Source organism: Cibotium barometz, chromosome 44 (assembly GCF_041138505.1).
Source record: "Cibotium barometz isolate CiBa-2024 chromosome 44, ASM4113850v1, whole genome shotgun sequence".
NCBI classification, from domain to species: Eukaryota; Viridiplantae; Streptophyta; class Polypodiopsida; order Cyatheales; family Cibotiaceae; genus Cibotium; species Cibotium barometz.
In genome coordinates, this window is record NC_141089.1 from 12,837,475 (window position 1) to 12,860,990 (window position 23,516).

Consider the following 23,516-nt stretch of genomic DNA (forward strand, 5'->3'; position numbering starts at 1 on the left):
GATATGATGTAACCTTTTGGTCTCATAGGTCATTTTGGCCTTTGAAGACATTAATACAACTCTCTCTCTCTCTGTCTCAGATACGAGAGCGGCTTTCTTCGCATTATGCTATTTTCCACCCAAGGGGTCCATATACGCACCTGCCAGATAGAGGACTCAGAGACAGGCTGAGGAGGACACAGATGATGCTGGTGAGATGGGGGAGGAGTTGGACAGCAGATATGAGGAGGCGGTGGAGGAGAGTTCCTTGACGGAGCAGTCACCCTATTCGATCTTATCTGAGGACTATCATTCATTTCTCACAGCAGGGTGAAGTCTTCCTTGTGCCCGAACCTAGAACCGGCAGTGTGAGATTTTTGACTTTGCAAATCCTATACTACTAGATGCTCTTGATATGGATGCAGTTGGGTTGGGGAGACTATCATCTGACCGAGGTGCTGACAACACAAGTTATGGATCACACCTACTGGCCTTGGGTGCAGCACACCAGCTCCTTATCTATAATGGTATGACGCGCTGGTCAGACTCTGGAGGGCTTACATGCTTCCAGAGGGAGGAGCAGGTGGAGGCAGGACAGTCGATTATGTCATGGCGTTTTGGCCTGAGAGAGACGTTAATACAATCTTCCTCTATCACCAAAGATGCTTTACTACAGAGATCAGTTTATGCGTATCTCAGCGGATGGATTCATACAGAGACCTGGATACATGGATGTGTACATGCCTCACAGTGCCCGAGTGGCGATTGGCCAGCTCAAAGTGTCATCACACCAGCTTGAGATTGAGGCAGGTAGGGCAGCACGGATCCCCAAAGCACAGAGGATATGCAGACTATGCCAGGAGGAGGTTGAGAGTGAGGAGCATTATGTATGCAGATGCAGAGCATATAGTGTCATTAGAGAGAGAGACACCACCATCTTCAGTGGACATCCCTCACTCCGCCAGATCATGGAGTCTGCAGACCAGCGCAGAATTGGCCAATTCTTGCTAGAGACACAGCGCCACAGAGAGACACTCCTACAAACTCATACCACACAGAGAGGTGGGCGACAGCTCCAGCTCACTGATTTCTTCCAGAGATCTATCCCAGTGCCTACCCTAACAACACAGGAGGGGGTTACACTTCAGCACGCTGCGGACCTCCGAGCCAGACGGAGACCGAGAGCACCAGGCTACCAGACTCCCAAACTACATCAGAGGGAGATCACAGAGATACGGGCTTAACATTAGCACCATATCTAGGAGCGGCTAGCTCACTTACACTCACACCCGAAGATCATGCTCCGAGGTATTTTTGCCTCGCCATCGCCTATGTATCACATATTACACCCCCATTATGGTACTGGTTGGAGCTAGACAGATCTGCATTGCATTCTTGTATACACTACACATATAGGTTTCATACTGAGCCTCTAGCAGTAGTGCTCCATCCATCACACCCCCCCCACTATCTCAGTACTTTCATAGTTTATTTCATGTTCATTTTGTCCTTTTTTTTTGGGACATCCAGAGGACATTGACAGTTGTACATTGATTTGTCTCATAGGTCGAGTTCGGCCTCTAGTAGACGTTAATACAGCTCTCTCTCTCTCTCTCGACATATATATATACATATATATATATATATATCTATATACACACACTATAGATATCTTCCACCCACCATAGCTTGTGGCTCTGTTGTGTGCACCGTTTCCTACAACCACTAGTGAGGTTTCAACTTTGGTACTCTTGTCGATCGTGCCTTTGCTGCCAATGCAGCTTTGCTATACTTAATTGGCCTTTGGAAACTCGCAATAAGTTTCTCCCATTCCTTTCAATCTCTGGCTCGACGTTCTTCATCCTCCCAGCCACATTCCGACAGCATTGGGCGTCGCGTTTTTCACATTCACAGTATTGCTCATCCAGGATTCCACCTTCTTGCCGGCAACAATTTGCTATGGAGTTTATGCTTCCTACCACAGCACCTTACTCATCCAACAAGAGAGTTCTTTGGCTACTTGACTAGACTTCCTCTAATACTAATGACACATAGACGAAAACCTAGGCTCTAGTACTTAATGTCAAATTTAAACGAACGGAAGCATGCTACTTTAGATTATTGAAATACATCAAACTCGATATACACAAATAATAGGAAGCATATAATAACTGATTGACTCAAAATGAATACTTAAAAATGATATTGCAAGATCTGAACTCCTAATAAGCGTTAACTCTACTGCTGGTCTTGACTAAATTCTGCTTCTGAGTGGACCTTCTCTCTCTTGGCTGCTCTAGAAAGTCTTGTAAAGATATTGTAGAAGATGTGTAGAATGGAGGTTCAGGGTTCTGTTTTTTAGAAGAAATCCTTATCCGACTACTTCAATTGACCAGCCTTTTGCAAGCCCAAAAATCATGTCATAAAATTCACTAAACGCATTTACATTGGGCTAAAAAGGTGCCCAGCCCTTCAGCCCTTGGCTAGGCTGGTTTAACATGCTTAGGCTCCCCAAAAACTGGTCCAAAACTGAAAATTACTGAATATTTATGCCCTAATACTAACCTTAACTGCACACATGAATACACTAACTACCATTTACAACTGCTCTCAACTGTCAAGGCACACGCATCTGAGAATGGATGCATGTGACAAGGAGGCATCCCAGTTACAGTTGATGAATTTTTATTTTTATTTTTTATTTTTACTTTTTCTTTTGTGTGTGTGTGTGTGTTGGGGGGGGGTATTCCTCCAAAAAAGGCCGAGCAATACAGAGTAGAGACAGACATAGAAACAAATAGTCAATTCTGCATATTGTAAAAAGCCCTAGCAATACAGTGTAGAGGCAGTTGCCAGTAACAAATAGTCAATTCTGCATATTGTCATTATAATATTCAGATTAAAGAGGCTTCCACCATTCATTCTTCCATGCATGCCCAAAAACAACATGCTCTGAATAAGTCTAAAGTAGTTCTACAGTATAAGTACCTCTCCACTATCGGTGAGGTATCCACCAATGTTCTTAAACTCCGTTTTGTATACTGATACGAGAAGGTTTATTGCTCCCTAATAAAAACAATCACATGACGAATTACTCACCAACTCCAAATCGATGATCAGAATGCAAAAATTCACGAGACTCTGGAGCATACCTCTCGAATCTCCAAAGTTGGCATGTGAGGAAGAAAATCATTTCCCACAAAAAAACACATGAATACAAAGTCATCCACCAAGCGCTCGAAATCAACCTCAAAGGGATGTTCTAAAATCTTCAAATCGAGCTCCAGATACTCTCTCAAGGTCCAAATATTAAGAAACTGCAAAAAGAAATAGCCAAGTGGTTAATTTTCTTGCATGTGACCTGGTCAACGGCTTATTCATACAACCTGCTCACAGTTAAAACATCAATAACTGAAAAGTCATAGCAATCAACTACAAGCTGAACTAAAAGCTCATCAGCTTCTCAAAATTGAGACCAATCGTTAACATTGCCAGTATAAAAAAAAGCCCTGATTCTATTTTAATTTAACAGCAGTCAGTGCCGAGGTCCACAAGAGGGTGGTGCCAGAACTTAGAACCTACGCCTTTCCCCGCACTTCGACATGAGCCCCTTCGATGAGCCCTCATGCTGGGCGTAAGCCCTTTTCTGTCATTCACCAACCAAGCTTACCATTTCACATGGAGTACCCGACCTTGGGCGACCTATACACAATGGTTCCTCCTCTGCATGCCTAGGGTAGATCTTTTGTATCCGAGCTTAAATAAAAAACCATCCACTCCCATCATCTGGAAAAATAAACTCTCAAAGAGTAGGAGCAGTCCCCCTCCCCCTAAACCCTAACTTGCACCCCTTCCCCTTGTGTGCCCACGTTTTTTCCCTGTGCCCACCCCCAAAAGATTGCCCTAACCTTCCTCCTGCCAGGGCACCCCATGGATGCATGTGTGCTTGGTTTGCTTGATCTGTCTGAGAATAAAGGGGGGTCTCTTATGGTCTTTCAGGTGGTAAGTGTGCACACAAAACCTTTTCATATTAATGAAGGCTTTAATACTGTTTGAATGGCAAGTACAAACTACACAAAATGAAGGCCGGACAAGTTAAAAATTCTGAAGTTAAAAATTTTGCAAGGGGCCCATTTTTTATAAGCCAAGGACACCGATGGGAAGGATACCTAGCTTCTGAATAAACATGCATGGGCATCCTGTGTTAGCATGGGCGCCTTATTTTAACATGCTTGAGGAGAAAAATGAGTTGTTATGGAGTCCGTATGGATCCTTCGAAAGTGAAAGCAATTCTCAATTGGCCAGATTTGAGGACCGTGCATGATGTACGCAGCTTTTTGGGATTATGTTCTTATTGCAGGCGGTACATACGGTATTTTGCTGAGATTGCTTCGCCCCTTCATGCTTTAACTAAGAAGGGAACTCTATTTCGATGGGCTGTCGGGAAATTGCAGCCTTTAAAAAGCTTAAAGAAAAGCTTACTTCGGATCTCGTATTGGTATTCCCGGATCTCCGAAAGGCTTTTGTTGTCCAGTGTGACGCATGTGGGAACAACATTGGGGCAGTTCTCATGCAAGAAGGACATGTGATAGCCTATGAGAGCGTATATTACAGAATGCCGAGAAGCATTTACAGGTTTATGAGAAAGAGACATTGGCTGTAATTCATGCTCTTTCTACATGGAAACACTATTTGCTTGGGGCTGATTTCTGTTGGTGTTGGACTCTCACACTCACACACACAAACCTGCACATTAGGGTTAGGTGCAGGATGGAGAAGTTCACATACATTGTACCTATCAATAGTACCATCAGACTTTCTTTTGACTTTGTACACCCACTTTGTTCCAATGACATGCTTGCCTTTAGGCAATTCCACAAGATCCCATGTATTGTTCTTCATGATAGAAGAAATTTCAGCTTGCATAGCTTGCAACCAATGCTCATTCTCATGTGCTTCTTCATAAGAAGAAGGCTCTTCTGAATCAAAGAGACCACCCATTGCTAATGCAGACTCCCCACAATGTATATTCAAAGCATGGCTGGAATTAGCCCTTGTTCTACCTGTAAGTGGGGCTGCAAGTTTGCTTTCTTGCAAAGTTTTCAGCAAACATCTTGACACTGACTTGGCTGTGTCTATGGCTGTTTGCTCTTCCCTGACAAGATCTTCCACTTCTTCCATAGAAGGGGGCTGAATGGTTGGCTGTTCCACATGTTCTACATGAGGATTTTCTTGTGTAGGGGCTGGCTGATCTGAATCCCCCCTAATTGCAATGGGCAAAAGTCCATCAAACATGTCCTGTATGCCTATATCATTGCTTTTATACAAGCTGTACATAGGCTGTTCTGAATTTTCAACAAATACCACATCTCTACTTACAAAAATCCTTCGTGTAGTTGGATTATAAAGACGGTAACCTTTGCTCTCATTGCTGTAGCCCACAAAAATGCATTTCATTGCTTTGTCATCTAGCTTTGTTCGGAGTTGTTCTGTCACATGTGCATATGCCAAACACCCAAATGTACGCATATAATCCACTGTTGGCTTTCGGCTATACCAAGCCTCAAATGGTGTTATGGTTTTCAAAGCTTTTGTTGGACACCTGTTCAACACATGAGTTGCACACATTATAGCTTCCATCCAAAATTTGTGAGGCAACTTTTGTGCTTTCACCATGCATCTTGCCATCTCCATGAGAGATCTATTTTTCCTTTCAGCTACACCATTCTGTTGCGGTGTATAAGGCACAGTACATTGGTGTTTGATGCCCTTTTGAAGCATATAATCCTTGAATGCATTTGACATGTATTCTCCACCTCTATCTGAGTGGAGTGTTTGGACTTTACATCCACACATATTTTCAGCCATTGCTACAAAGTGTCGAAAGCATGTAAACACATCTGCTTTCACTTTCAAGGGGTAAGCCCAAGCAAACCTGGAGTAGTCATCAATGAATGTGACGAAGTAAAGATGCCCCCCTATGGATGGTGTCCGCATTGGACCACATACATCACTATGTATGAGCTGTAATTTACTTTTAGCTCTAACAGCTCCATCTTTGGGGAATGGTTTTCGTTGCATCCTTCCCAAAATACTGGAAGACATATCAGTGTCTGAAGCACTTGGTGTGTCACTAGTGCATGTGACCAAAAAAGTGTACTCTTCTTGGATTACATTAGCTGATTGCTGTGCTTTGTCATCAGAAGAGTCTGCTACTGCATTGCCTGCTTCTTTCCTTTTCTCTTTTGCAATCCGCTTCCTACATTCACTGATGTAGTGTCCAGGCTTATGGCAGTAGTGACATTTGGCTTCTTTTTGGGCTTGTTTGCATCCCCTTTGTCAGACTTTTCACCACCAGAAGAGGGCTGTCCATGACCAGCCTTGCTAGACTGTTGTCCCCCATGCTTAAAGCTCTATGCTTTACCCTTATCCTTGGCTATAAATGCCTTGTCTCCACCAGATTGCTCGATAAGTTTGCTCTTGTTTGCTCTTCCTGCAAGAGTAAACCCACCAGCTCTTCAAAAGTAACGGGATCACCACCTCCTCTCATTGAGAGGTTGAGACAGGTGTGAAAGCCCAAGTAGGAAGGTGGTAAAGAATGAAGAGTGTTGGTGACCATCTGTCTGTCTGGGATAACCTCATCAATGTTGAGCAATTGTTCCTGCAAATCTTTCACTTTGGTGAGATGATCTGCCATGGAGTCACCCTCATCCATAGAAAGAAGATCCAATTGCCTCTTCAAGTAGGCAACTCTTGCCTCGTTGCGTACCTGATACATTGCTTCCAATGTGTCCCATGCAAGCTTCGATGTCTTGCAAGAACGAATGTGCGGAATAATAGTCCTTTTCACTGAAAGGGCTATCAATGACATGGCCTGTGCATCTCTAAAGTCCCATCTCTTCTGCTCTTGTGTGGGAGCAGGTTCTACATCAGGAGCTCTTTGAGCACCTCCACTTTGAGGCGTGGCTGGCTGTATGGTAAGTGGGCGTGTGTCATCACCACACACGATGCCCCAAAGCCCTTTGGCTACCAACAAATTACGGATCATGAAACTCCAGAGGGAGTAGTTAGATCCATCCAGCTTGTCCTCCTGGGTGAGCACACCAAATACATCTATAGCATTTTGTGCCATATCAACAAAATATACCTGCAAGCAAACCAAGCACCAATGTGCACTGCCAGGCAACCAAATGTCCTGTGCAAATGTATGCCTGCAAACCAAAGTAAGTGTAAACCTGCACCAAATTGTCCAATTACACACAATGTGTATACATACGCGACAAACCAGAGCTGTAATGCCCAATTACATGCTCCAATCTGAAAATCCCCAATTTTTATGCACTCCAATCGCTTCAATGTGCATTTAATTGGCCAATTTTCACAAAAGCCCCAAATTTCTGCAACTGAAAGAGGTTCAATTTGCTGATTTTGACCTCAATTTTGAAAACCCCCAAATTGCAAGCAAAGCAACATGCCCATTTTTTTTTTCAATTTGTCCTCAAATTGAGAAATCCCCCAAATCGCCTGAGCCCTTTACCACATGCACTATAGTGTCTGCAAAATCGTATCTGACCTGCACTGTAGTGTCTGTTAAAAAAATTCTGTTAAAAAAATTGCATATTTGTACCTGCAACACGGTCAGCTGGGGGCGTGCAGAGGCGGTCGAGCAGCAAACAGCAGCAGCAGCCAGGCGCAGGTGTGGCCGGAGGTGGCTAGAGCGCAGGAACGGGCCAGTATCGAGGCGCAGCCTTTGGAGGGGGCCGCCGGAGCTGGAGAGTCGGCGAGGAGTTGGAGCTGGAGCGCACAAAGCTGACGGGACAGGCGGAGGCGGCAAACGCGTATTATCGCCAGGGACCCGACGGTGGTGGCGGCGCACAGAGCAGACGGTCCAGGCGGAGGCGGGTAGGCCGCCGGGAGGCCGGAACGGTATTGAGTCATCGACCTGGGCACGTTCGGAGCTCGGAGCAGACGGCGCGGCTATGGCCGGCCGGAATGGAGCACCGACGGAGCTCGGAGCAGACGGCGCGGATCCGGGCAACCGGAATGGAACAGCGACGGTGGCTCTGGGTGGCCGGAACGGAGCGTTGACGGGCGGAGGCAGTCCTGGCAGCACTATCGCCGCCGGCTAGAGAGGGAGGTGCCGCCCGTGGACTGAGCGACGGCTCCCTACTAGTGCCACCAGTTTCTGGTGGCCGGACGGCGGAGCAGCAACGGAAGCGCTGGGCGGCAACGGAAGCGCCGGCGACGGAAATTCGCGAGTTCTGCAGGTTTTTTGCAGCTCTTCAAGGGGCAGATTCCAGGGCCAGCTCCCAGCTCTGATACCAATTGTTGGTATTGGACTCACACACTCACAAAACACAAACCTGCACATTAGGGTTAGGTGCAGGATGGAGAAGCTCACATACAGAAAAAGAGAGAGAGAGAGAAAGAAAGAAAGATATATTAACGTCTACGAGAGGCCAAAGTCAGCCTATGAGACAAAAAATAATACAGCTGTGTTCTTCCGGTCATCGGAAGAAAAGAAACAAAAGAAAAAGTGTGCATGTGTCTGGATACAACTGTGAATCATCATGGATCGGTGGAGCCCATATACAAACAATATAAGGGGGGTGGGGATGTGGATGGAGTGCTAAGGCAAGATGCATCTCTATACATTGAAGGGGTAGTACAAGCATGCTATGCAGATCTATGTCTAACTTCATCCAGTGCCATAAGAGGGATATAAGATATCATACATCGCCGATGCTGAGGCTGTGAATGGCATGAACATGTACCCTGAGTCTGAATGAAAGCGAGCTAGCCTCTCCTGTGTCTCCATCTGGTGTCTCATTCGGATAGATGCTATCTCTCGGTGACGGAGTCGGCGTGCTCTATGTCCAGTCTGTCTAGGTCTCCTCCTGGCTCTCAATTCCTCTGCTCTCTGTGCGGTCACCCCACGTGGTACATCAGCTGGCACTGGCATAGCTCTCTGGAAGAAATCTGTGAGCTGGGATTGTCTCCCACCCCTAGTGGGAGCGGGTGTCTGGAGGAGTCTCTCTCGAGAACTATGAAGCTCTAGTAGTAGTCTGCCAAGCTGTCGCTGGTCCGAGGCCTCCATCAACTGATGTAGTGAAGAGTGCTCCTCAAACAATCCTGCATATCTATCTATGACCCCCTGGTGGGCTCTACATCTACATACAAAGTGATCCTCGGTCTCCACCTCCTCGCGGCACAATCTGCATATCCGCTCAGCTCTAGGAACCCGTGCCGCTCTCCCAGCCTCTATCTCTAGCTGATGTGATGAGACTCGTAGCTGTCCAATAGCAACACGAGAGCTGTGTGGCATGTATACATCCATGTACCACGGTCGATGTATAAACCCATCCCCTGAGATGCTCATAAAGTGGTCTCTGTAATACAGCATCTTCGGTGGTAGTGGGCTCTCTGGTGCTGTCCATGTCTCCTGTATGTAGTGCTGCCATATGTCCTGTCTCATCACTCTGTTCCTCTCATTGAGAGAGAGGTAACCCCGTGGAGCAGACTGATCATACTGAAAAGGTGGCAACCGCTCAATGTCTATACTATGATGTGAGAACCACTGTAGCATCTGTGCATACCAAGATCCAATGTGTCCAGCCTCGGCCAGCTGTCTGGATGCCTCAAAAGCTCGGCGGGATAATCTCTCCATGGGCATCTCCCTCATCCTGTATATAAAGGAGATCGTCTGGAACAATGACTGCACTGCCATAGGTGGTGCAGCAAACTCAGCTCGAACAATGTCGTGCGGGACGGATGGTTTGCTGCGTATCATCCTCGAGCGCATCAAGATCTGTGGTCTCTCCAGCTGTACCCATGTGGAGGCTGCAAGCCCTGGTGCCCAAACCGCTGCTGCATACATCAAGGCTGGTGTCACTAATGTATCAAAGAGCCACCCCTTCGTGCGGGGTTCCTGAAAATGTGCCTGATGACACTGACGCTCAAGGCCAGCAAGAGCTGCATACCCCCGGGTCACTCTGTCTCGGACTGCCTGAGCCATGGAGAAGCGTCCAGCTGAGCTAGTAAATGTGATGCCAAGGTAAACATAAGAGCTCACCACCTCGACCCGCCCTCCTGCTAATGTGAGAGTAGTGTGGCTCCTGACTGCGGGTGAAGTGTGGAAGATCATAACCTTGGTTTTCCCAAGGTTCACTGTGAGCCCCTGCTGTGCGTAGAAGTCATCAAGAGCCACAAGGTGTCTTTGAAGCCCAACCTGCGTGTCGGATACCAAGACGATGTCATCAGCATAAAGCATAACATGGACAGTAATACCTGATAGCTCAACCCTAGAGCCTCCTCCCTGTGTGATGTAATCGACCACCTCATCAATATAGAGCCCAAAGAGCGTGGGGGAGAGCGGGCACCCCTGCTTCACACCAATGGTGCTAGCAACTGTGTCGGACAAGCCTCCTGGGCATCGGACTCTCCCAAAGACCTGCTCATATAGCCTGTATATGCCCCACATCATGTCTGAAGGTATGCCTAGTGTCTGTAGTCGCCGAAAGAGGCGCTCTCTGGGCATAGTATCAAATGCCTTGCGGAAATCCACAAAGCAACAATAGAGCCGTTGCCTCCGTGCCTTGGCCTGATCAATCAGGCACCTCAATGTAAAAATGTGGTCAATGGTCGAGAAGGCTCGACGGAAGCCTGCCTGGCCTGCTGCTCTCGATCCCCCAACCTCTGCATGAGTGCTCACTCTGCCTCCAAAACTGCCCCGTATAGTTTGGCCAATATATGGCCAATCATGATGGTCCTATAGTTCCCGGGGTCTAGTACATCTCCCGCTTTATGGATTGGCACAATAGTGTGCATCGTCCACTCAGCCGGAAACCCCTCTGACAGAGCTCTGTTGAAGAGATGAGCAAGAAATGGTGCCAATGTATCAATAGCATAGATGAGATGCTCTCCCTATAATCCTGTATGATCTGTCGCCCGTCCATGTTGGAGTCGGCATATGGCCCTCCTAACCATAGGTGGGGTGAAGAAGGTGGAGACTGTGGAGCATGGCTCTGTGGGCTGTGGTATAGGGGGCTGTGCAGGCACATCATAAAGTCTCTCTACATATGTCTGCCAAGTCTGAGGATCGGCAATAGGTGTGGGAGGACGGGGCTCTCTGAGTCTCCTCCAAGCAGCAGCAGCATCTCTGCTCATGAGCATGTGATGTGTCCCAATACTGAGCCTCCTCATAAGCTCGCCGCTTACGGCGGGTGAGAGTATGCATCCTCCTGCCTACCTGCCTCCGGGTGATCTCCCCGCGAGCCCTCTGCACTCGGAGACTACGGTAAAGGTTTCTGCACTCATCATCATACCATCGGTTCTGGGGCATGCTCCCAGATGTAGGTGGCCGTCCTGTCTGTATGTGGTATGGGAAACTCCTCGCGGCTGCGGAGTGCAGTACATGTGAGAGCTGGGAGGTGAGCATGGCCATGGGTGCCAATGGATCTAAGGCAAATAGCTGATCATGAACATGATAGTCGTACACCTCGGCTAGGCCCTGAGTGAAGTGAAAAATAGTGCGTGGTGGCTGTATGATGGGTGGGTGGGCTCCTGAAAGTGAGGGATAGGTATGTATGATCCGCCCCAATGGGGCATGGTGGTACGGTGAAGTGAGACACCATATCTGCTGCCTCCCGGGATCCCATCACATAATCCACTGTACTACTACCGCCTCCCACTGGAAAGCAAGTCAACCCACCTGAATCTGGCCACTGAGTCATCCCGTTATAAATAACGAGATGGTGTCGGGCCCCAAGCTCCAACAAATGTTGCCCATATCCAGTGCTATCAGCTCCTCCATCAGCGGAGATCCGAGTGGTCCCTGTATCCTCTGTAGCTAGTGGCTCTAGTCTCAGGGGATCCTCAAAGTCATAGATCTCGCACTGTCTGCTCTAAGTCCGTGCATTGAAGTCCCCCATCAAGAAGACTTCTCCCAGTGTCGAATAGTGTAAGATCTCCTCAGATAAGACAGAGTATGGAGACTCACTAGCCTCTCCTCCACCTGGCTCCTCGGTGGTGGCAAACCGCGACCCCTTCGGAGGAAAGTAGCAAAGGGCGATATAAATCCATCTGGTCTCCGACAGGCGTAAGCTAATCCACATGTATCTCGCCTCCGAGTCTCGTGTACCATATTAATACAAGAAAACCCTGACACCAAATACTCTCTTTTCTTCTCTTTCCTCTCTCTTAATCATTCTTAATTAGCATCAATGTTCTTAATCAAGCTTAGGGCTGTGGATCAGTACAGCGAGGCTTCCGTGCATGCAACACCCAAGAGGCCCTAATCTTGTCCTCCTACACACTACCAAAAGCACTTCTCATCAAACCTTGAGAAAAAGTGACTTTTCCAACCAAGAAAGCACAAAAAGCAACTTTTGCTGACCAAGCCAAAATCAGACCATGCTTTCCCACAACATTGGTCCACCCTTGGACACCCTTGTCCATCGAGTCAAACATTGGTCAACCCTCAATCAAAGCATGGTCAAACATGGTCAACCCTTGGTCAAACTTGGTCAAACATGCTTGCCTTTGCATGTTCTCATGCCCCAAATTGTTCCAAACCACATACATGCCATTACCCTGACGTAGTCACCCTTTCCATACACTTTGATCCGCTTTTTGACTCTGTCAAACTTAGCAAAGCAGCCCTGCGAATGCTCATGGCAGATCTACACATGCCAACACAGGCCTTCACGGTGCATCTTCATGTTTTTTTGGTCCATGTGAATTCTCTTTGCTTTTTCCCAAAAGAAACCAATTCTCTTCTTTTGCTACTTTCTCGTCATGCTTGTGTGTAGACGACCACAAGCTTACCCCCTTGAGAAGGTTGACATGATCCCGTCAATGGAACCTTGAAACCGGCCTTCAATAAAACAACTTTTCCACACACAAGCACTTTAAACAACTGAAACTTGAAGAGAGAGAGAGAGAGAGAGAGAGATTAAGCGTCTACTAAAGACCCAATGGGCCTATGAGACCAAAGTGATACAATAATGTCCATGGCATATCTCATCATGGAATGGAAAATAAAACAGAAAGAAAACATAAATATAGCTATCTCACCGGGGTGATTCAAAACTGTCCATGGAAACTCATCATGGAATACTAAAACATAAAAACATGGGAGCAAGATCAGCTCCGAGTAGATGGTATACCACTCTCCAAAATGTCAAGCATGGGGCTGACGAGTATGGCCGAGAGGTCTCCCTCAGCTATGTCACGTGGAAAGGTAGCTCGATGGAGGTGGAGCATGTCCTGGATCTGGAGCTGATGAGGTGATCGTGGCCGGCGGGGGGGTTGAGGGCGTCAGGCACGCTAGAGTGCAGAGGCTCGGTCCGAGGTAACTCCTCTTGGGCAAGGTAGGTCCAGAGCAGCTCATGAAGGGTCCACAAGATCCACTATGTCGGTGTCCTCCACCTCCTGGGTCCGGAAGAAACAGGTGATGGTTGGCTGCCAAGGTAGGGGGCGGGGTGGCTATGGCCTGTGTCTCAAGAAGGTGTCCCTGTGTCTGCGGAGCTCAAGCAGGAAGAGGCCCAGGCAACGCTAGTCCTGGAAGTCAATGATCCTGGAGAGTGGACCGAATCCCTCACGAAATAGACAGTGAAACCTCCCGTGAATCTCATAGTATACTGGGCAGCGGCATATGTAATGCTCCTCTGTCTCAACCTCTGTGTGGCATAGTCGGCAGATCCTCTCCTCTCTGGGTGTTCGTATGAGCTTCCCTGCTCTAAAGATGCGCTCAGCTCTACCTGTCTCCACTCTGAGAGAGAGAGAGAGAGAGAGAGAGAGAGAGAGAGAGAGAGAGAGAGAGAAAGTTGTATTAACGTCTACTGGAGGCCGAACTCGACCTATGAGACAAATCAATGTACAACTATCAATGTCTTCTGGATGTCCAGAAAAAAAAGGACAAAATGAACCTGAAATAAAGCATGAAAGTACTGAGCTAGTGGGGGGGTGTGATGGATGGAGCACTACTGCTAGAGGCTCAGTATGCAGCCTATATGCGTAGGGTATACAAGAATGCAATGCAGATCTGTCTAGCTCCAACCAGTACCATAATGGGGGTGTAATATGTGATACATAGGCGATGGCGAGGCAAAAATACCTCGGAGCATGATCTCCGAGTGTGAGTGTAAGTGAGCTAGCCACTCCTGGATATGGTGCTGATGTCGAGCCCGTATCTCTGTGATCTCCCTCTGATGTAGTTTGGGAGTCTGGTAGCCTGGTGCTCTCGGTCTCCGTCTGGCTCGGAGGTCCGCAGTGCGCTGAAGTGTAACTCCCTCCTGTGTCAGGGTAGGCAGTGGGATAGATCTCTGGAAGAAATCAGTGAGCTGGAGCTGTCGCCCACCTCTCCCTATGGTATGAGTCCGTATCAGTGTCTCTCTGTGGTGCTGTCTCTCTAACAAGAACTGGCAAAATCTGCGCCACAAGACAAATATGAGAGAGAGAGAGAGAGAGAGAGGGATGGATCCAGAGCGCTCCTACACAAGACACTGCGTTGGCCAGTGGTGCCTGGCCAACCATGTTCCTCTAGCCACCATACGCATTTGTCGGATTCAGTTCCCATTCATTGGCAACTTCCTTTGGGGGTGGCATAGAGAGTTATTGTCGAACCCCCCCACAAAGGGGGCTTGGGCATCAGCAATCCAATGGTACAGAATAGAGCTTTGCTCAGCAAGGTCATTGTTCACAACCTCCAGCTGGGGGAAGAGTTGTGGAAGGATTTCCTCACCCTGCATCCTTGGGGCAGTCCCTGCTCCCCAAGCACCCAATAGAGCTTCTCAACGCCCCACTCCAAAAGCTTGGCACCTCCTCCAAGAAAAAGTTCACACCCAGCCTCTTTCGTGCTTAGAATACCCTCCGACCAGCCCTTTTCCAATCCCGTTCTCCTACGACGACAAGAGAATCCAGCAGCCCCTGGTATGGAATGTGCTCATCCACCTCTGTTGGGCCACCTCCTTGAAGCCCATTTGCTCATCTCTTGGGGTGCCTAGGGGAGAGGACGCCTTTGTCTCCTCATTGACTCAGCCATTCCCCACAAATGGCGCACCCCTTTAGCCTGCCCCCCTTGCTGCTTTCTCCCAGCTCGACATTCCTCTGGCAATCCTCAGCATCTGGGATTGCAGCCCCCCATTAGCATTTGTGGTAGGCAGGCACAACCGGCTGCAGCCCACCATAGTCTCTTCCAAGTTTCAGGGAGGACCCCTCAACAGAGCGCAGGCTTCCACAACCATAGATGGCACATGGAGTCTCGACCCCTCCCCTCTCAAAGTCCCAGATGACCCTGGCATCTGTGGATTTGGGAAAGCACCCCCTGGCTCGGCTGCAGTGGGACCCACGAGAGTGGCAGAAGAGAGACCCACTGCAAAGCCAGATCACCGCAGTTTTCCTTTCTTTTTTTGCGTCGCCAATCAATATACAAGAGGGCCCCTTCCTCACCCAAGGGGACTCTGGCATAATTTGGCATTAGGCTCCCAAGGGGACTCTGGCATAATTTGGCATTAGGCTCCCATTATGAGCAACCACCCCCCCCCCTTCTTTTTTCTTTTTATATCATTGTATCATTACCTCCTGAGAGGGCTGTAGTATGCTTTTGAGTGAACACCTGTTTTGTCAATAGAAGGAGAGCACACGCCCCCACCCCCCCCCCTCTCTCTTTTTCTATCATTGTATCAATACCTCCTGAGAGGTTGTAGTATACTTTTGAGCAATACCTCCTGAGAGGGGGGGGGGGGGGGGGGGACTCCATTCCTTTGCAGAAACCGTTGGCCCAAACCCCTGTATCGAAAGCACCGTGGGTGGATATAAGGTTCCCTTTCAGAAGCCTAGTATGTAGGACTTGGTCAGGCCACTCACTTTCTGAGTTTACCTCCACCATTCCCATTCCCTTTAGGGAGCAGAGTGAGTGTGGCCTCCTGGATTTGGATGGAGCCCCTCCCTTAATAAATTATATGGCACCACCAAGGGAGGAATCTACACTGCCATCCCATGACCAATTCCCTCTTAATTTCGGGGAGGGTAGCTACACTGCAACCCCAAGACCCAACGGGTGCTCAATGAATGAGCATCAATCTGACTTCTCACAAAAAGACCATAGCAAATCGCAGAAAGGATCACACTTTTTAATTCTTCATGCAAGTAAAGAAAGAAAAATAAAGAATCAAATAGCTGAAAACCACTGAAAATTTGGAGGGCCCGGCCTTAGCAACATCCAATTTCAGTTACTCTGGCCCTAAAAATAAGGAGTTAACTCTTAAAAGGCCAAAATGTAAATTGTATTTAAGACATGTATATACAGCATCACCTGAAAGGGTTTTTTCTTAGTTGCAGTTTCTCCTCCATTTTTACTAGAATTTCCATGCGGCTCATCACACTCAGCTGCCAAATGACCACTTTGACCACAGAGAAAACACTTGTCCTCTTGAAAAGGTTGAAAAATAACCTGCAGTTTGCCACTTCTGGAATTAATATGCAAACAGGGGAGGACTAAGGGAGAAAAAAGAAAGATCCTCCATACCTCTCTTAAGATGGAAAAGTGCAACTCATGAGTTGCAAGGGCCAACATAATCAGGTCAGCATCCTGAAGAATGTCTGGGTATCAGACAGGTCTTTACACCAGGAGCGCCAAAAGTACACAATAAAGACATATAAGCATACAGTTAGCAAAACCTTACCAGCCCATACAGACAATGGCGAGTGTTGGGATCAAAACCAGGTAGATTTCTTTGCAGGCGGATATATGACATGATTTTATGCTCCCCTTCACCTGGGGAGTTTGCATCTGAAAGAATAACCTGAGAAGCAGATATATTACAGGATGAAGAGCAAATGCAACATCTCAGATCTTGAAAAGAGAAAACCTCTGTCAAGACCTTACTTTGATCTGACGCCATCCGGGATCATAATTGAGTCGAAGATGTATATAGTACCGAAGTGCTATTGCCAAACTGTCCATAAAAGGTGTGCCTGGTGTGATCACATTTGAATCACATGCTTCAGACTTCTCTTTAACAGGTAAAATTTTACCCTCTGCCTCAAACTCCTTGCGCCGCCTTTCTTCCTCAGCGGCCTTGAATCCAAATTACAAAGTTTACACTATGTTGGAGTCAATAAAAACAACACAACCCCTCTTGGTAAGGAGGAAAGTACAAAATATGCCCAAATCCAGGGTGTTGACTTTACTTTGCGAGAACCAAAACCTTAAGCCCCCAATCACACTACAATTGGAATTTGGCATCATTATTCATGCACAGACCAGCATCATATTACTGCTCACATAATACCCACAAAAGTATCATAACTCACATGTGGGAAAATGGCACCACGAACTTAAGTGGCACAAGATTAAAGTTAGCCTTAGCTTGAAGCTCCTGCACAAAATCATTGTACTAGCACATGCACTATTGAAGATAATGCTACACAGAGGATGAGGCTTACCGCATCAGCAGCATCTTTGGCAGCACGGAAACGCCTAGATCGTTGCTGATTCATCTTTGCCCTCGGTGCTACCCCATCTTCACACCCCCACAAAACAAAGCAAGTCAGCCAAAGTGCTCATCTTCAGTAAAGAATGAGAAATCTTAATATCTCAGACCTCTGCCCTCTTCCTATTGAGGTACTAAAAGTCGACGCCATGCCCAGAACAAGAGGAGAAAATGGATGTGCATGAAACCATGCATACTACATTCTTGCATACCAATTGCCATGTATAAAAGCTTTCTTGGCCGCACCATTGCAAAAAGGCGATCAATGTACTCAAACACACGCTGGAAAACTTCATCAAATGTCTTGGGTGCGGCCTGTCAACACAAAAAAAGCAAACCGAGAAAGGCTGCATGCTTATTATACTAATGCGTGAATTCTCAAGATTTCAAGAACTAGTGTGTTTAGGTGGGTGTGGCCTGTCAAGATAAAAAAGCAAACCAAAAGGCTACATGCTTATTATACTGATGTGTGAATTCTCAAGAACTAGTCATATATTCATGTCTAAACGACGATCAGAAAAGGGATTACACCACTTACTGCGTCTTCCGGATGAAAGCATGGATGGATAATGCCATTCATATCCAGGTAAAGGTTGTCAAACTCCATCCCATTTGGATTCGGTTTGGATGTATCTACAGGCTGAATCTGTCCTTGTGTTTGTTGTGGCTCCTCCTCAACCACGTCTACAACTATAAGGGGATACTTGTCTGCGAGCCACCTGTAAAAGGCTGGAACTCCCATAGTGTATTTTACACAGTTCAGTACAGTGTATTTCCGATATGTAACAATCCACCACCACTCGCAAGAAGGCTGGAGAATTGATCTCTTGATGCTGCCTCTAACTCACTAAAAATGTGAGGAAATCTGGGTAGATCACTAGCTGACTTGAAATATGATGATGAGACTCCAGGGATATTAATGGTAACTCAAAATTAGGTCAATCCATATTAGCAAAATTTTTGGTAACGCACATCTTAAGGAATATCGACAGCTAAAAGCAGCTACACTACTCTAAACTAAGAAGGAAATCATGAAATAAAGAGTGAAACTAGCAAAACCGACATGTGGTCTCGTGAGACTGCATCTGTTGAAAAAAAACGGCCTCAAAAAGCTTGTAAAGTGCTCTATGAATTGAAAAGCTAAGGTAAACAAGGCATTGAAAGCTGATTTACAGGCCAAAAAATAAATTGACCTAAAGACTATCGCAGGAAATGGAAATTAATTGAAGACTGATATGCTAACTTTCTTTCTATGCACGAAAAACAGGAAAAAAGATTAAGCTAGGAAATGATGGTAGATGAGAACAGAAACTATATATATGTATACATATCTATGATGGGAGCCTAAGAGCAGAAAGCATCTATCTATGATGGGAGCTTGAACAGAACGCAAGCCAAACGCCAGAGAAACACAGGAAATTCTCAACTTTGGAGTGGATGAATCTAAGAGCCCACATAAAAAAGCGAAGCTTCGTAGGAAGTGTAAACCAAACCCGCAGATTCAAATCAGCAAAAGCCAGAAAAACTTGACCGATTTCAGAAGCGAGATCAGCCTTTTTGCTGCTGCTTCGTCTTCGTCTGCGTCTGTTTTGTCCCTCCTTATCTGCGCGGGAATACTGCTACGCTACGAAGAACGAGGAAGATAGTCTGAAGCCGTTTAGAGCAGCACAGAGTTGCACAGAGACGAAGACGAAGAAAGGAAAGGAAGTAAACACTCCGACCTTTATTTTCCTCACGACAGACTGAGTTCAAACTGTACCACGGTCAAAAACTTTACATTTTGGGGAATTTTAATCCAGACAAAATATAATGTTACATGGTATGCTATGCTTTTCTCCCCCCCATATTAATATAATATTATATATATATATATTCTTATAAATATATATTTATTTATTTTATATATAGTCAACAAAGGCAAGCCCTTATACAATCTCGTGTTCGATCAAAGTCTCTCAACTACACATTACACACTATTTTCATGCTTATACAAGGTGTGTAATCTGTGATTACAATATTTATATATTCATTGAAAAGGTCCCCCACAATATATATTTTTGTGCTTAAACTATAACATATTGGGACCTTGCACTTTCCTTCTTCTTCTTCTTTTTTAAAGTTGTACGATTTTTATTACATGAGGGTCCCACGTACCCTTTTTACAAACACACACACACCTACGGGTTCATGAGGTACAAGGTAGCACCATGCAATGTAGGAAGTCGTGGATCAAACCCATTACCTCGGGTTCCAAGCCATCCACTTTAACCAACTAACCTACCGATTTGCTGGTGAACCTTGCACTTTCCAGACTCCAAAGCTATACAAATTTGGACTACACTTCTCATGTGCTCCATTTTGCTTGCTTTGCCATCTTCATTAATGCTCCCACTAAGCTCAGCTTGGATTGGCTCAAAAGCCACACTCGTTAGTCAACTGTACCCAGCACCACCCTAGTCACATGTTCTTCGTATGGCTATGTTCACGTGTTGATGTGACTAGTAGAGGAGGCATTGATGTTCAAATAGGCACAAATAGGCAGCCACCCAAGTCATGATGACTACCATTCTCACTGTGTGTGTATAGGACATTGTCATTTCGCAAAAGGAAAGACATGGCATTATGCAAACATTTAAGCAACGCTTAAATGTGTTCCCTTCTTCAGAAAGCAAGTAACAATGTAGGACATTGTCATTTCGCAAAAGGAAAGACATGGCATTATGCAAACATTTAAGCAACGCTTATGTAGAATGTGTTCCCTTCTTCAGAAAGCAAGTAACAATATAGCTCGCAAGTTGCATCTCCATTATTTTTCTTTTCGTGAATGGCAATTGCCCTTGAATCCTAATGAGGTGAGATGGGGTTGCAAAGGGTTGGGCTAAATTCAATGTTGAGATCTCTCTCTCTCTCTCTCTCTCTCTCTCTCTCTCTCTCTCTCTCTCTCTCTCTCTCTCTCTCTCTCTCTCTCTCTCTCATATGCCCTCGTGTTGCATTCTACCGACGTTAATACCTCTCTCTCCCGTAGTGTGTGTGTGTAATAAAAAGAGGGCCCTCGCACTACCTTTCTGCCACCCACAAGTGGGGCAGATTTGGCTAGTGCGAGGGCCCTTATAAAGGCCACGATCCACCCAAGTTCAAGTCCCACCGTTGGTCATGTATGCCCTCGTGTTGCATTCTACTGACATTAATACCTCTCTCTCTCCCGTAGTGTGTGTGTGTGTGTGTGTGTGTAATAAAAAGAGGACCCTCACATTACCTTTCTGCCACCCACAAGTGGGGCACATTGGCTAGTGCGAGGGCCCTTATAAAGGCCATGATCCACCCGAGTTCAAGTCCCACCGTTGGTTGTATATGACCTCGTGTTGCATTTTACCAATGTTAATACCTCTCTCTCCCGTAGTGTATGTGTGTGTGTGTAATAAAAAGAGGACCCTCGCACTACCTTTCTGCCACCCAGTGGGGCAGATGGCTAGTGCGAGGGGCCTAAAGGCCACGATCCACCCGAGTTCAAAAGTCCCACCGTTGGTCGTATATGCCCTCGTGTTGCATTCTACTGACGTTAATACCTCTCTCTCCTGTAGTGTGTGTGTGTAATAAAAAGAGGACCCTCGCACTACCTTTCTGCCACCCACAAGTGGGGCAGATTGGCTAGTGCGAGGGCCCTTATAAAGGCCATGATCCACCCAAGTTCAAGTCCCACCGTTGGTCATATATGCCCTCATGTTGCATTCTACCAACGTTAATCTCTCTCTCTCTCTCTCTCTCTCTCTCTCTCTCTCTCTCTCTCACACACACACACACACACACACACACACATCAAGGTGCAGCATCATGAAGTAGCAGATCGTCACATGACTCTACAGAACAATCCAAGCCCTACAAAGTTGGGACACCATAAAAGTATAAAATTGTTGTCAAGTTAAAAGAAGAAATGAAGCAAGATTTACATGATACCATTAGCAGCATCAAGACGGTGGTCAAGCAATATTTGAGAGAACATATCAAATCAGAAGTCATAGCTAAAGTTGAGGAAAAGGAGCTAGAAAGTCAAAGACCCCTCACATCCATGTGGGTAGTTTGCCTGAAGCATGGTACATGGATGGAAATGAGGAGGGGTGCTTAAGTGAGTAACTACACGGAACAGTGCCAATGCTAGATTGGGAGCTAGTATTTGCATAACAAAGGTCGTGCTCACTTATTGTTACAAAAATGATAAGATTGGGGCCCTAAAACAATTGTACAAACTTAAGGGTACCAAGATATCGATTGTTGCAAGGAACTCACCTCAATGCAACTCAAGCAAAAGAATACACTATTAGCCAAGGTTAGAGCAACTCAGAAAGAAGGCAAGTGGTAGTCTATTGTGAAGGTAGAGCACTCATTGAGGATTTTTGAAAAGAGAAAATGTGATTTTTTGCAGATGTGATTGTAATTGATGCTTGACATTGCAATTTCACTAGTAAACTAGTAGCATGTGTTTCATGTACGTTTTTCTTTTCTTGACCATAGATCTTCAGCTCAAGACCAACATGGTCATGCAATTATTCATTTGTCTTATAGGTCATCTCAGCACTCTCTCTCTCTCTCTCTCTCTCTCTCTCTCTCTCTCTCTCTCTCTCTCTCTCTCTCTCTCTCTCTTTGTAAAGGCATAATGTCTTCTTTCTTTCTTGTGATGAGGAGAGGGGTTCTTTTCCTACTTTGCTTACCTTGTGTAGTTTACCATAACTTTCTTTCTCAAAAGTTAAGCAATCATATAAACAAGGGCCTAGCTCCATAATTAACCATCTTTGAACTTCCTTTTTACCTCATTGTTTATCTCTTTTCAAATTTCATAGTGCATGTAGTTTACCATTATTTTGAGAAAAAGAAAGGGTTAATCTATAAAAGCACCAAATTGTGTAGGCATTCAAAGAAATGTTTAGTTGGATCACTTGATGGATTTTAAAGTCAATAGTTCTTTTAAAATGCAAAGTAAGGATGCAAACCTTTCCTTGCAAAGTTCACATGTATTAACATGTTGTCTATGCATTATATGGCACTTTCTTTCTTGGGATGACCTGCTTTTAAGAAAAAGCCTTACAATATTCTTGACATGTTTTTTTCCCCTTTACAAGTATAGCATATTGTCTTGTAGAAAAAGGTGTCAAACATGTGTGTCACATGAAAAAAAGGTATCAAACATATGTGTTAGGCCTTACCTACCTATCCTCAGGTCCAGTGACCACTTGGCATGCTTTGACCACTCTCTCCTCAGCCAAATTCAATTCAAACCACCTTTTATAGCATTTAAATGAGAGGAAAGGGTGAGGCCGGGGTTGAGGTGGCAGGAGAAGAGTAGAGAGGAAAAGAGAAAAGAGGAGCCATGGGTGGGCGTGGTGAACAGGTCAAAGGTAATTATTATTGCCAATAATTATTAGTCTTGGCAAAAAATAGAAATACATAATATCATTATAATCACCAAAAATTTAGCATTGTGGAGTGGCTTTGGTGCTTGAGCATTGAGAGGGTCATGGATCCAACTCTCGTCTCTCATGCACTCTTTCTATTATTTTATTTTTTAAAAATCGCTTAATAATAAATCATATTCACATTTAACTAAGCTCTGGGGCTCAAATCTTAAATTTGTTTTCTCTGGGGTTCCTGAATTTTCCAACAAATAAACTTTTAGAGGTTACATGACCCCATACTCAATCAGAATGCCATTTTCCATATTTTTCTTAAAACCACTCCCATTTATGGTTCTCATCAAGTCCGTAACTTGAAAATATGGATCTAACGAAGTCCAAATCGGAAACTAAGTATATACACAAGTTCCTTTAACTTAGCATAAATTTTCCAAATGATAAAAACTAAAAAACCAAACTTTATGTCTCTAGATATATTTTTCTCTCTCAAGTTTATAACTGAAAGAATAGATTTTCTTTATGTCTTAGGTGATCCCTAGTCGACGGAACTTATCTTCTCTTTTCCATGTGGCATCTCCTAATGGAAGGTGCTTTCATCGAACATTAAGATTGCTCGAGCAAGGTGCTTACAAAGAGG

At 45.6% G+C, this 23,516-nt stretch overlaps 1 protein-coding gene across 3 annotated transcripts in view; it reads right to left on the bottom strand.

The window, feature by feature from the left end:
• Positions 1 to 19,374, bottom strand: part of LOC147612977 (5'-3' exoribonuclease 4-like) — a 64,342-nt gene extending 44,968 nt beyond the window's left edge. The window contains exons 1-9 of one of the 3 annotated variants that reach the window (XM_086782254.1): positions 18,013 to 19,374; positions 17,687 to 17,789; positions 17,428 to 17,504; positions 16,868 to 17,059; positions 16,665 to 16,784; positions 16,508 to 16,570; positions 16,295 to 16,432; positions 3,132 to 3,296; positions 2,968 to 3,045 (exon numbers count right to left, since the gene is read on the bottom strand). In XM_086782254.1, coding sequence (XP_086638380.1) covers positions 2,968 to 3,045; positions 3,132 to 3,296; positions 16,295 to 16,432; positions 16,508 to 16,570; positions 16,665 to 16,784; positions 16,868 to 17,059; positions 17,428 to 17,504; positions 17,687 to 17,789; positions 18,013 to 18,216 — 1,140 coding nt within the window. In that variant the 5' untranslated portion in view covers positions 18,217 to 19,374. The remainder of the gene's footprint in view (positions 1 to 2,967; positions 3,046 to 3,131; positions 3,297 to 16,294; positions 16,433 to 16,507; positions 16,571 to 16,664; positions 16,785 to 16,867; positions 17,060 to 17,427; positions 17,505 to 17,686; positions 17,790 to 18,012) is intronic. The other 2 variants (XM_086782255.1, XM_086782256.1) reach the window with 2 other exon arrangements.
• Positions 19,375 to 23,516: the final 4,142 nt, after the last annotated feature.